Below are 14342 nucleotides of genomic sequence, written 5' to 3'. Positions count from 1 at the left end.
CTTAAAATGGTTTGAAAATTAACAGACAAAAATCCAAAGTAGAACACTCTTGTCAGACACACATTCTAAGAAAATGTTAACCTTTGTTGGCTATTATGCATCTTGTGTAAGAACAAATTGAGAAGTTAATAGGGAGCTATGAACCATTTTACTACAAGCTCACTTGGATACAAGTTTAAATTCTTTGACATTTAAAACTGATGTGAATAAACAAACCTGATCAGATTTAACGAATACATTTTAAATGTAACCAATATTTAAATATGGAGAACATGTAAAGTAAATAGCTATTTTGCTTCTTTTATGAATTTATAATGTGCCTTGTGATAATGCATTCCATTAGGGACATATATAAGGCAAAAATTAACTGATTAATTACAAAGACAGTATAAAAACTATGTTTTTAATGATTTATATATTCATTTAAGGACATCCATCCATTATCCAACCCGCTATGACAGTAGACATTAAATGTATACATTGTGTGTATAATTCTGTGTCTATGGCTTATGTAACAGTTTACAGTTTGTTTAGCAGAAAGATTTTATTTTTTTTTAATCATGTTTAAACCAATGTTTCATATTCCGTTCATTATTTATTAATGTATTAACAGAGGTTTGAATTTGCTTCAAACCCAAGGTAGAAAATAAATCTATAGTATGACTGTTGTCTTACTAGAAAGAATAGCCTGTCTAATCTGATGCTGAACTTTTTGATTTCTAAGAAAATATTGAATGTTCATCCTGTGAGATTTCTGAACTCTTCCGAGACCCTCCCAACAGGGCGACACACCACCTCCTAATGCAACGAATCTGTCACCCGATAGGCAACACAGGGAATGTTACAACTTGGCCAATGACCTGATCATGGCCCTGCCCATTTGCTGTGTCTGTGTGTAGTAGAGCGGTGGCTTCCATTTCAATAAATAACCTTGCTGTTCCTGTTTCAAGTGAAATAAAGCTGGTTTTCCTGCAGTCTTTAGACTCAGACTCACCTTTTGGGTGCATGACTGCAACTCACACGTCACAATATCAAATACCACGTTTAAACACATTTACTCAAAAGTGTTTCTGGCACCACAGAGTACTGGATCAAGAATCATCAAATGACTTTGCTGTTGCTTAATCTGATCTCAGGCCATATCATCTGGACACTTTTGTAAAGAAGAGCACTTTTTTTTTTTTTAAAAAAAGATTAGAAGAGTGACTAATGAAATAAGGCTATTAGAATACCACCAAAAAATGCCTTTATTTGGGATCAGTTAATTTCTAGTCTCAAGAAGATGAGGAAATGGAATCTTAATGGACTCTATTCAACACCTTACTAGTGGAGGCAGCTGCAGTTTCAGAAAGGCAGCAAAGTATGGTAGAAACCTTACACTTTTATTGTAGAGAGAAATGGTAAAGGAAACTGTCTAGTTAAAAATAGCCTTGAATCCAGTTTAACCAGAAGGCTTTTAGCTCTGATCCCAAGGGGTACTATAAGTTACTGTAACACAGAAATGGAGGTGTTTGATCTGGCATACAATTCAATGGTCCAATAAAGGAAGACGGAATGTTATCCAGGGGGGACAAATGTTCATCCTTACGCAAGACAGCATTAAAACGCTGAACTATGGCAGTCATACTTAGAGGAGGTAGTTGACCCTGGACCAAAAAGTGGGATTTGGTCAAGGCTAAGGTAGGATAGATAAAATTTGTCTGGAAATGTGGAAAGTAGTTAATTTTAGGCAGCAAACATGTTTAGAATTCCTCTTCAGAGATATTTTACAGTTGGAACAACACTTTCACAGTGGAATAGTGACCACATTAAAAACATTAACAAAAAAAGAAAAAAAAAAAAAACCTAAATGGTTTACAGTTACAGGATCACACATCCCCTCCCTCCCTCTTCAAAGCTTATGGAAGGAACAGCTGATAGCTGAGACTTGCTTCCAGCTTGTGAAGCAGCAGTCCAGCTCTTCATCCTTGCAGTTTTTCAGTCATGGTTGCAATCAATTGCAAAGTGCAGGTTTGTTACTGTATTTTTCAGTGGCAGCTGTGCTTGCACTTTCCAACAGAATCTTGTCTTCTCTAACCCTTGGGAATTTACAAACAGAGAATAACAAAGACATATTGAGGACAGTTCTACTGTTTGTGGATGATGTTTGCCCTCCTTTCTCATCTGGTTATAATCTCCAATGAACCGACTTGTACTTTTCCTTAGCGGGAATAGAATGACAATCAGAGGAGTTTATGGCATTAGTATGAATGACTCTGGAGGTGATAGATTAATCAACCAAGCCATGCATCAGCACTCATAGTATACTGAATGGTGGAGATAAACAGGAACCAATTTGTCAAATAAAGCTCTCAATTTAGAGGTCAAGCTATATCAACATCCTCATCAATAGACACTACACTGTAGATCACTAGACACTTAGTTTTAGACCATCAGGCCAAAACATGAAAATTCTGAAACTGCAAAAAAATTTCTTTGTGGACTATAAATGTATTTGATCACATGTATTCTGTAAAACAACCACATGCACACAGTTGTAAATACTGTATTAGATTTGAAAAAAATCATATTTGTAGAAGCCACCATTTTATAGCTGACTAGCTGAAATACCCAGCGTTGGCCGTTTTTTTTTGTTTTTTTTAACTGTTTGAGTTTTTCTCAACTTTAAAAATAAAAATAAATTAACAAACAATAAACCTGGTTTGCTTCCCGGGTCCTCCCTGCGTGGAGTTTGCATGATCTCACCCTTTTGTGCGTGGGTGTTCTCCGGTGGGCTGTTGCACTGCCCGAGGTTTATTTCCTGCCTTGCGCCCTGTGTTTGCTGGAATTGGCTCCAGCAGACCCCCCGTGACCCTGTAGTTAGGATATAGCGGGTTGGATAATGGATGGATGGATGAAGACTCACTAATGTGCTTGTCTTGTGGTCTTGTATGTATGTTATCATCTAGGTAATGCTCAGAACCGGCAAACTGTATTTAATTTGAAAAGCTACAGGAGCGTGGTGGTCGTTCCGAGTGTCAGAAGATTGCTCTTCTAGCATTCTGGATAATAAACATGGTTTCTTTGTTAGAAGACAACACTTCAACATCTCTCTGTCTACTCCCTTATTACACCTGACAGAACCTTTAATTAATCAAAAAAAACTTCAGACAGCTCTTTTGTGAGAGGCTTGATTCCCATCTGGATATACTTCTTGTCAAAAGTTCAAACTCAAACTTTATAGTGTTTTATATCAATCAAAGCAATTCTAGGCCACACCTCTGAACTTGTTTCATTAAATGGACTCCAGGATGTGCTAAATTCTGAATGCAATGAGCTTTTTAAAAAGCCATTAGTTTAGGGTTCACTTATTTTTTCCAACGTTCAGTTTCACAGTTTGAATGATTTCTTCAATATGGTCAAAAATTCTCTGAAAATCTGTGTATCTTTAGTTATAGGAGATTGTGTTTAGTCATTATTGTGACTGAATGAAGATACAACCATGTTTTATATGGGAATTAGGCATAAATATAGATAATTACTGGGGGTTCCCTTACTTTTTACTTTGACTGTACAGTACTTGTATATAGTATATATTTAAACACATCACAATGCATGTTGATCTAAAAATATAATTTTATGCATTATTGTTTGCCTACAACTGTGTTGCATCTTTTATAAGACATAGATTCTAGTCTAGAATTTAAGCAACTTTCATTAAAGCAGATTACTTTGCATATACAGCACATGATAAAAAAAAATATCCCCACGTAAAAAAATAAATAATGTTTAGGCTGTAATCTCCTTGGAAACTTCTCCTTTACATAATTAATGAGAAGTACGTTGCGTACAAAAAACATCTGGCTATGAACATTTTTATAAGCTGGTCAAACATGTGGTAATCATTTTGCTTGTCACTGCTGGCTACTTCCCTTTGTGATAAGGAAACAGATTTGTTCAAAAGTTCTGAAGTAAAGAGACAGACTGTCTAAAAATCACACAAAAAAGCCATTTTAGCAGAACCACAGAGTTTCCTAGCATTGGGAAAATATTTTTCATTACAGGGCCCAGTCAAGATACCACAATTAGACACATATCACCTGTTGAAATGGTGAAAAATGTGCAAATACCATTAGTTTTTATTGTGCCATTTAAAGTTTAATGCTGTTGCCCAAAACAATTGTAATATATATTTGCATCTGTTATTAATAAGGTACACTAAAGTCAGTGAGCAGCAGAAGACTTTTTCTGTGTAAAAAGGGCAAGCATACCAAAAACCTGTGCAATTTGTCTAATGTGCTGGCCTCCAATGAGACCAGTCCCAGTCACTGTGTGCCAGGCAGAGGAAGGCCAGGCTCTCAGTTCTCTCCCCTCTTAACTTTGGGAATATAACTAACCTGCTGTATGACTAACAGATGAACAGAAACAATGAAAGTAAATACAAATAGGAGTCAAAATCAAATATTATTTCAGTGGTCTTGGATTTGTGTAGATGGAAAATCATAACCTATCAAATAAATTATACATTAGTTAAATTTACAAAACAACTTTTACCTTAACTAGGATATTATATTAATGTTATGTAAATCAAAAAGCAAATATTGAGAAACTATTGAACAAATAATTACAAAAGAACATGAATCTAATTATCCAACAAACATTTTGCCTTACCCTTAAAATCTATAACATTCAATTTATGGTTAAAGCATTGTAAATATCTACCTGTTGGAGTAAATGGCACTGTCACTGGGGTTTAGCTTGAGACATTCGCTATATTGTTTCAAAGCCTCATTATATTGACTTGTTTTCACAAAATCATTTCCTTTTTGCTTAAATGATAGGAACATTTCTTCTGTTACTTTACCTTCAATGCAAAGAAAAACAAGTTGTTAGTTAACTAACATTTGATATCATTAAATCAAATATGTAATCTTTTCCAACTAAACACTCACTTCTTTCTAGGCAAAATACAATATTGTATGATATGAAGATTCAGTAAATACAAATTTCTTGGAGGTTAGCCAAATAAGGAAAACTGAACTACTACAATACCAGCATTAACAAGAATGCAAGGAACCTGATTGTTTCCAGACAAATAATCGTCATTTTAGAAGAAAGAAGTGAAAACTAGAGCGACCACATGTGTGAATAGTAATCTAACCGTAACCCAATGTCTGTAATTTAGTGCCTCTACCAAATACTCTTTGTCAATCTCAATCTTCAAGTACTGTACATATGGAATAAGCTGTTTGCTGTTATTTGTTTTAAATTATAACTAATAATAATGTGTCTGTTTTTGTTTTCACATTAGCATTTCACAGCATCTTTGATGAATGCCATATATCTTGAAAAGGCATTGCGACTGCATACTGTAATAAAATTAAAAGTGAAAAAAAGGATACTGAAAGATTACAAAGCGTTTTTGGTTTTTTTAAAACTACTAGGGGGCTTTGCCCCCTGCTCACTTCGCACACCAACCCCCGGGTATGTTTTTCCGGAAATACAATTTAAAGAGATTGTTTATTTCATGGGAATTGTTACATATGAATTATGGTCACTTTTACTTTAAAACTTCATTAAAAACAATATTTGGAATGAACTTTTCTGATATTTTTTATGGTCTTCCACTGTTAAATTTTCATCTGCTGTTATCTCTTTCTTTACCTCTGATTCATTAATTGTGGAAGTCCAAATTGCTGCATCATTAAATCTTCTGCTTCTAACAATTCTTTGATGATCGAAAGAGCCATTTGCTCATTCGACTTTTTGGATAATGGTCCTTTGAACGGTTCTCATAATTATAAAGCATCAACTTCACCTGTCATAATTAAGTACACGAAGAAGTGTCCTTATTTGTCAGGCATCATTACAGAAGTGGCATCAGACAACATTTCAAACATATATTCATCTGATTTACATAACCCAGCTGCTTGTGCTGCTTTTTTAAAGGTATCGCATGTAGTTCCATGTATAGTTAGAATATCTTTATATGACGTTGCTCCTTTCGATTCACATAACATTTTTAAATGAAACCATTTAATATCTTTTGGTGATACAATATTTAAGCGAGCAACACTTTAGCAATTAATTTTTCTTGGATGCCACACTCTTTTTTGTTTCTGCCATGCATAATGTTGAGGAAATTGTGCATAGGTATATGCTTTTGCATTTACGTCTGTTTTATTAAGTTCAAAATAAGCCAATAATTTTGCATTTCTATTTTTCACTACCTCTAAAGCTTCTGCTTCTTAGGCCTCTTTAAATTGAATAATTTTATGACCTGGTAAATGAATTGTTAATAATTCAACAGAATGACTTTGACCGTGCCTGGGCAATTCCATTAAATGCTACCCGCTTTCTTTTGCACTGACATACCAAGTATCCCCAAATGCCTGAACTTCGTCCTGAGACTGTTCTTTCGATAAAGTTACACATACTCTACCGTGCCCTTTATGAATGTACTTGTAGATGTACTTACTACTTATAACCAATGCACAATAGTCGACATTAATATGACAATCAAATCATGTGTGCAAATATGGGTTATATGGTACAATCATTGAATTATGGAGCATCACAATTTTGCCATCTTTCTTTCCGTGATAAGTGTGTTGTGTCTCTCTGAAGTGTCTCTGTTCTAATCTGTCTCTCTTCAAAAGTTTTTTTTTTTAATAATAGAGAGATTTGGCAAACAATAAGCATTCACATCTTTCTAGAACATTCTGAATGCTGGTATCTTTAACCAAGACAATTTTTGATGGAATACACTTCTGTCGTCATGTTCCTTTTGTAGACATCGCAAGCTGGGTCTACTGTATTCAATGTAATTGCCTTTAAAACCCTTGATGTATATTTTTAGAAAGTTATTGTGCACTGTGTCCCATTTTATAAAAGAAGTGATCGGGCAGATCTAAGTAACTATAGGCCAGTAAATTTAACATGCGACCCAGGTAAATAAATAGAAGGAATAACAAAGAATATGGTAGAGCAACATTTGGCAAGAACAGGAGGTTTACTCAACAGGCAGCATAGATTCAGATGAGGGAAGTTGCTTTTTACTAACATGCTGGAAATGGACAAGGAAGCAAAAAAATAATACGATCAGAGTGTTGCAATTAGTATTATCTTGAGTTTTACAAAACATTTGATAAGATACCAGATGAGAGGTTGGGCATCAAAGTAAAAGAGGTGGAAGTTCAGAGTGTAGTGTGTACCTGGGTGCAGAACTGGGTAAAATACAAGAAATGGAAGAACCTTATCTAAATTTTGTGAAGCTAAGTGTGGTGTCCCTCAGGGACAGTGCTACGGCCACTGCTATTTATATACTATATATACAGTTCAGTATTCAGGAACGTCTCGGTTCACGTACAAATCGGTTTATGACCAAAAAGTTTGCCAAACTTTTGCCTCTGTTCACGACCACACACTCGGTATACAAACAAGCCAGTTTCCCTTTCGGATTGTACGTGTTCAGTCTCTCCCTGTGCATTTCCTGAGCGAGCGAGTGAGAGAGCAAGAGAGAGCGTGACACACACACACACACACACGAGAGAAAGAGACACACACACAGGTGCGCAAAAGAGAGAGACACACACACACACGCACACACGCGCGAGAGAGAGAGACACACACATACACACACACACACACACACACACACACATGAGAAAAAGAGAGCTGGACGCATAAGGTAGAGAAGGCAGTTAAAGAATGCACTGGGCTTGGTTTTGTTTTCATTTCTGTTCACAGCGATCGGATCGTACCGTGCATTGTTGCAATGTTACTTTTCTTGGTGGTTTATTAAATTACAGATTTTTCAAATGTTCATTTTTTCCCTGTCCTTTAAACTCATTAAAAATAGTGCTTTTAGCGAGCAGTTCTTAGCGGTATAGCGCGAACTATTGCAGGGTTAGTTCAAGGTTTTCTCAGTGTTATTCAATGTTTTTACATTTAGTTTACTATTACCCTGTGCATTCTATGGTATAATTAACTATATTTGTGCTTAAAAACTAAAAAACAAAATATATTTACATACAGTTCGTACGGTCTGGAACGGATTAATTGTATTTACATACAATCCTATGGGGGAAATTGCTTCGGGTCACGACCAAATCGGTTTACGACCAGAGTTTTGGGACGAATTATGGTCGTGAACCGAGGTTCCACTGTGTGTATGTATGTATATATATATATACTAGCAGAATACCCGCGCTTCGCAGCAGAGAAGTAGTGTGTAAAAGAGGTTATGAAAAAGAAAAAGAAACATTTTTAAAAATTACATAACATGATTGTTAATGTAATTGTTTTGTTATTGATATAAGTGTTGTTGTCATATATATATATATATATATATATATATATATATATATATATATACTGCTTAAAAGAATTAAAGGAACACTTTTTAATCAGAGTATAGCATAGCATAAAGTCAATGAAACTTATGGGATATTAATCTGGTCAGTTAAGTAGCAGAGGGGGTTGTTAATCAGTTTCAGATGCTGTGGTGTTAATGAAATTAACAACAGATGCACTAGAGGGACAACAATGAGATGACCCCCAAAACAGGAATGGTTTAACAGGTGGAGGCCACTGACATTTTTCCCTCCTCATCTTTTCTGACTGTTTCTTCAATAGTTTTGCATTTGGCTACAGTCAGTGTCACTACTGGTAGCATGAGGCGATACCTGGACCCTACAGAGGTTGCACAGGTAGTCCAACTTCTCCAGGATGGCACATCAATACGTGTCATTGCCAGAAGGTTTGCTGTGTCTCCCTGCACAGTCTCAAGGGCATGGAGGAGATTCTAGGAGACAAGCAATTACTCTAGGAGAGCTGGAGAAGGCCATAGAAGGTCCATAACCCATCAGCAGGACCAGTATCTGCTCCTTTGGGCAAGGGGGAACAGGATAAGCACTGCCAGAGCCCTACAAAATGACCTCCAGCAGGCCACTGGTGTGAATGTCTCTGACCAAACAACCAGAAAGACTTCATGAGGGTGACCCAAGGGCCCCATGTCCTCTAATGGGCCCTGAGCTAACTGCCCAGCAGCATGCAGCTCGATTGGCATTTGCCATAGAATACCAGAATTGGCAGATGCACCACTGGTGCCCTGTGCTTTTTACAGATGAGAGCAGGTTCACCCTGAGCATGTGACAGAAGTGAAAGGGTCTGGAGAAGCCATGGAGAACATTATGCTGCCTGTAACATCATTCAGCATGAGCAGTTTGGTGGTGGGTTAATATACTGTATATATACACATATGTACATATATACACACACACATATACTATGGGGTGCCAAACAGGCAAATACATTGATTTTCTGAATATATAAAGTCGGCGTCAGAATATATTAAGTCAAAACTTTAATATATAAAGTCATTCCTGAATATATAAAGTCAAAACTTGAATACATAAAGTCATCGCTGGAATATATAAATTCAAAACTTGAATATATAAAGTCAGTGTCAGAATATATAAAGTCAGCGCTGGAATATATAAAGTGAAAACTTGAATATATAAAGTCAGCGTCGGAATTTATAAAGTTATTCCTGATTATATAAAGTCAACATCGGAGTATATAAACTCATTCCTGAATATATAAAGTCAAAGTCAAAATATATTGATTAAAACGACCCTGAACTGAAGTAAGTTAACAAACACGTATTCAGAAAAATAAATTAAAAAAACATTGTTCGGTTAATGTTTTGAAAATGATGCATGTGCCCTGCCCAGGATTGGTTCCTGCCTTGCGCCCAGTGTTGGCTGGGATTAGCTACACCAGACCCCCGTGACCCTGTGGTCGGATTCAACGGGATGGGAAATGGATGGATATTCCAGCACTGACTTTGTATATTCCGACGCTGAATTTATATATTGAAGTTTTGACTTTATATATTCCAGCGCTTACTTTATATATTCCGACGCTGACTTTATATATTCAAGATTTGACTTTATTTATTCCGACAGTGACTTTATATAATCAAGTTTTGACTTTATATATTCGGGAATGACTTTATATATACAAGTTTTGACTTTATATAGTTTGATTTAGTCATCATTGCATAACTTTTTCTTTACCATAGAAATTTAAAGACTAAATTCAACTTCCATTACTACCAAAGATATTTCTGGGGACTAAATAGAATCTACTTAAATCCAAATTCGAGCTATTGAGCTGTCGCGTGCCTGCCTGAATAAGTCACCCACACTTCGCTTGCTTTTTTACCGTTCATTTAATCATGGCTAGTGGCAGAAAAATTTATAAAATGGAAGGAGGATTACACTGAGTATGGCTTTACCAAAACAATTATTGATGGCGAATCGATTATTCATAAAAATTCAATTGGTGATCTGTTTTTCTGTGTTAACCTCATATTTTTTCATACTTCTTCTCAAACCAAGGGGGTGCGAGAGTAAAATCAATCGGGAAGCGCTGATCAGTGTAATCAGTGTACCAGGAAATCATGCATTGACAGAAGTTCCCCTTTGCTTGGAATTTAAAGTGTGATTAAATGCATTATTTTTTAACGAGTTATGGAGCACATGCATCAAAGCTTCTCAGCTGTGCTTGTGCTAAGAAAAGGAAACATTTAAAAAATAACGTAACACGATTGTCAATGTAACCTTTTGTAAGTAGTGCCTGGATGATTCAGTGTGGAGAAACTCCACAGACAGCGTGTGTATTAATTAACTTGTGGATTTTTCTGTGAGTATTTGGTAGCAGCGTCACAAAGTCACTTCTGTAAGACTGCATTAGCTGTGGAGCTTAGCTCAGAGCGAAATGAGGTGAATGGGAGGGGAGATGATGACGTGACTCCCCCACCCGCCTTAACTCTCAATCCCCCACAAACACAGTCTCGCGGAATTTGCATAAGCACAGCCCTTTACCTGCAATTTTAACTTAGTTACAAAGTGATCAAGACTCTCGTTTATATCCTGCGTCCTCTCATTAAACTTGTATCCCGCATTACCCGTGGGCATGACAAACGCCAGCGGCAGCGTGTCTATGAACTTAATTTAAAGGTTAGGTTTACACCGTGCTTTGTTTCCGAAGAAGCAGCACTCATGAATATGGTTGTATATGTCACTCGCTCGCTTATTATTGTTTCGCTGCCTTCTCAATTATATAATGCATGTTTTCTTCAGCGCTCTTTGGAGCTCTTCCTGGTTTTCTACGTAATGCGTTGACAGTCAATTCACGTGATTATGTGGGAGGCGTGATGATGTAACACGAAACTCCGCCCCCACGGCTTTTGAGCTCAACTCCATTACAGTATATGGAGAAATATACCTTCCAGATATGACCATTACGCGTAGAATTTCGAAATGAAACCTGCCCAACTTTTGTAAGGAAGATGTAAGGAATGAGCCTGCCAAATTTCAGCCTTCTACCTACACGGGAAGTTGGAGAATTAGTGATGAATCAGTGAGTCAGTGAGTGAGTGAGTCAGTCAGTCAGTCAGTGAGGGCTTTGCCTTTTATTAGTACAGTAATCCCTCCTTGCGTTCCAAAAACCGCGATAGGTGAAAATCCGCGAAGTAGAAACCATTTGTTTGTATGGTTATTTTTATATATTTTAAGCCCTTAGAAACTCTCCCACACTGTTTATAAATATTCCCCGCAGAGTTATACGGCATAATCCCTTTGTATTCTCTTAGATATTAGGTAAGACTCACTGAAATTATGTATATAAACACACTGTTTATATACAGTAAAATCTAAATATTATTTTAAAGATATCGAGTGTCTTCGATATCACATATGTTACAGCTATTATAATAGACAGGCCACCAGCAATAAATACGTACAAAGCAAGAAAAATAGTATACAGTAAATGTGTGTACAGTGACACTAAACATAGTACATGTAATAAGTACTGTAAGTAGAAAATTAATTATGGTTACTCACCAACAATGACATGATGACTTGTCCGATAACAATGAGTTTAATTTTACTGCATAACAAAGGAGAGCATTACAGCCCTTAAAGGAGCCACTTCAGGCGATTGTGTAGCACTGCCGTTGTTCTTCTTTTGGCAGTCTTCAATCCAAATCCCTAAAGCAGATTCCATCCAGACTACTGCCTGATTACATCCACTTACAACTCGTTTTGCACCCTGGTTAAAAGGACACTGCGGCAGTAGATCTTGTATTCCTTTCCTACTTTATAAATAAAAAGAATCGTAGCTTCATTGATGCTGTAATGGCATCCTACAGCGGTGTAGATTTTCCCTTCCTTCAACAAATGCAAAACATTTACCTTTTCAAGCAGATCGTTTTGGAGCCATAATGAAGGGCTTGACTATGATAAAGATAAACACAAAAGAGCACAAAAGTTAACTCTTTACACAGCGAAACACGTTGATGCTGAATGAGCAAGACGAGACTTCCTGGTTAACACTGCATTCAGCACACAGGAACTTAACTGCGTGCTCTGATTGGCTAGCTTCTCAGTCATCCGCCAATAGCGTCCCTTGTATGAAATCAACTGGGCAAACCAACTGAGGAAGCATGTACAGGAAGTAAAAAGACACATTGTCCGAAGCACCCGCGAAGCAGCAAAAAATCTGCGTTATATATTTAGTTATGCTTACATATAAAATCCGCGATAGAGTGAAGCCGAAAGTCGAGAGCGATATAGTGAGGATTACTGTATATATATATATATATTATATATATATACTAATAAAAGGCAAAGCCCTCACTGACTAAGTGACTCACTGACTCATCACTAATTCTCCAACTTCCCATGTAGGTAGAAAGCTGAAATTTGGCAGGCTTATTCCTTACAGCTTACTTACAAAAGTTAAGCAGGTTTCATTTCGAAATTCAAGGCGTAATGGTCATAACGGTCAACAACGTCCGCCATGTTGAACTTTCTTATTTATGGCCCCATCTTCTCGAAATTTGGTAGGCGGCTTCCATGCACTAACCGAACCCAATGTACGTACTTATTTCGGTGGTATGATGCCACTGTCGGCCGCCATATTGAACTTTTCAACAGTCTTTGTTACTAATGGGCCCATCTTCAAGAAATTTGGTACACGGGTTCCCAACACTAACTCAATCCTACTTACGTACATATATACGTCCATAGCCTTCAGCTCAGTCACCGTGTGAGGTGGCGTTGGGTCCCCCATCCCAACACCTCCCACGTTGTTGGTTGCCTACCTATATAAGACCATCCGTCGCTCCGGTCTCTACATTTCTTTCCTTGCTTCGCCACGGGATTCACGTCTCCCTACTGATAACTACAGCCTTTTTGTTTAATCCACGGCTTCCCGCTGTTTTATTGTTTGTTTATTGTAATTATAGTTATTGTATAGGTATTTTACACTTACTTTACATTGCTCAGGTACCCATTTCCTTTATCATTCCAACCCCCATTACCATGTCTATCGAGGTGATCACTATCGATCAAAGAACTGTCACTTACCGAGTGGTTTCCATGCCCGGAGATGGCACCTACCTTTTCCATTCTCTTTGTTACATATTACACAGCCATATCAGGCTCACTCTTGATATCCGGAGGAACATTGTGTCGTATGTATTGAATGACTGGGACAGGTTCAAGGTGTGGACTGATGATGGTACAGGAGATAATTATACTACACAGGAGCACTATAAGAGTGAAATGTTTAAGCCCTTTACCTATGGTTCTGCATGTGAGTTGATGGCTGCCGCTGAATTGTTTGGTTGTCGCTTTCAAGTGTACCGAAATGGCCAAATATTTTACAACTTTCGACAACCGCCAATGCCTCTTAAACATCTTAGATTCACAGGTGGCGATTTCAGTAGTGGACACTTTGATGTTTATGAATGTTTAAACTCTCAAAAGCTGGATGCGATTTTATTGATGAAACCGGTTGTGTGCTTACAACGCTTGACAGATGCCGAATGTCACTTCAACACAACAAATCCTGAAAATACTGTCGTAATTGAAACAAACCATGAAACTCAAACCGATTATGAAAGCAGCAATCCAAGCTGTGAGATTTGAGACAAGATTACTGTTCACATGGCCAACTGTAAGTTACATGCTCAAGAGTAAGCTCAGCGCACAGCTTGGTCATATTACAACCGGAGGGCCGAACTCACAATGTGGTATACAAAGAGATCCTTAACAAATAATTATTGGCATATTTTCCCTCAATTTAAAAAGGTTTCATTTTCTTCTTAATAAAAATTTTAATGCAGTTCTTAGCGCTCTTGGCTGGTATTTTGCTAGTGTATATATATATATATATATATATATATATATATATATATATATATATATATATTGTGGTGTATGGCCGGCTTGTCATCCCGGCCAATACCCCCAAGCCGCCAGGTGGAGCCATCCCTGTAGTATGGAGGT

General features: G+C 37.1%; 1 protein-coding gene across 2 annotated transcripts in view; it reads right to left on the bottom strand.

Annotated features, from left to right (window-relative positions):
- The window catches only part of LOC120515429 (sperm-associated antigen 1-like), a 185691-nt gene that overhangs the window by 15292 nt on the left and 156057 nt on the right, over positions 1-14342 (bottom strand). For both annotated transcript variants that reach the window (XM_039736416.1, XM_039736417.1), the window contains one exon: positions 4702-4843. In XM_039736416.1, the coding sequence (XP_039592350.1) occupies positions 4702-4843 (142 nt within the window). The remainder of the gene's footprint in view (positions 1-4701; positions 4844-14342) is intronic.

This window comes from Polypterus senegalus, chromosome 15 (genome assembly GCF_016835505.1).
Source record: "Polypterus senegalus isolate Bchr_013 chromosome 15, ASM1683550v1, whole genome shotgun sequence".
Lineage (NCBI taxonomy): Eukaryota > Metazoa > Chordata > Cladistia > Polypteriformes > Polypteridae > Polypterus > Polypterus senegalus.
This window is presented reverse-complemented; position numbering and strand designations above follow the sequence as displayed.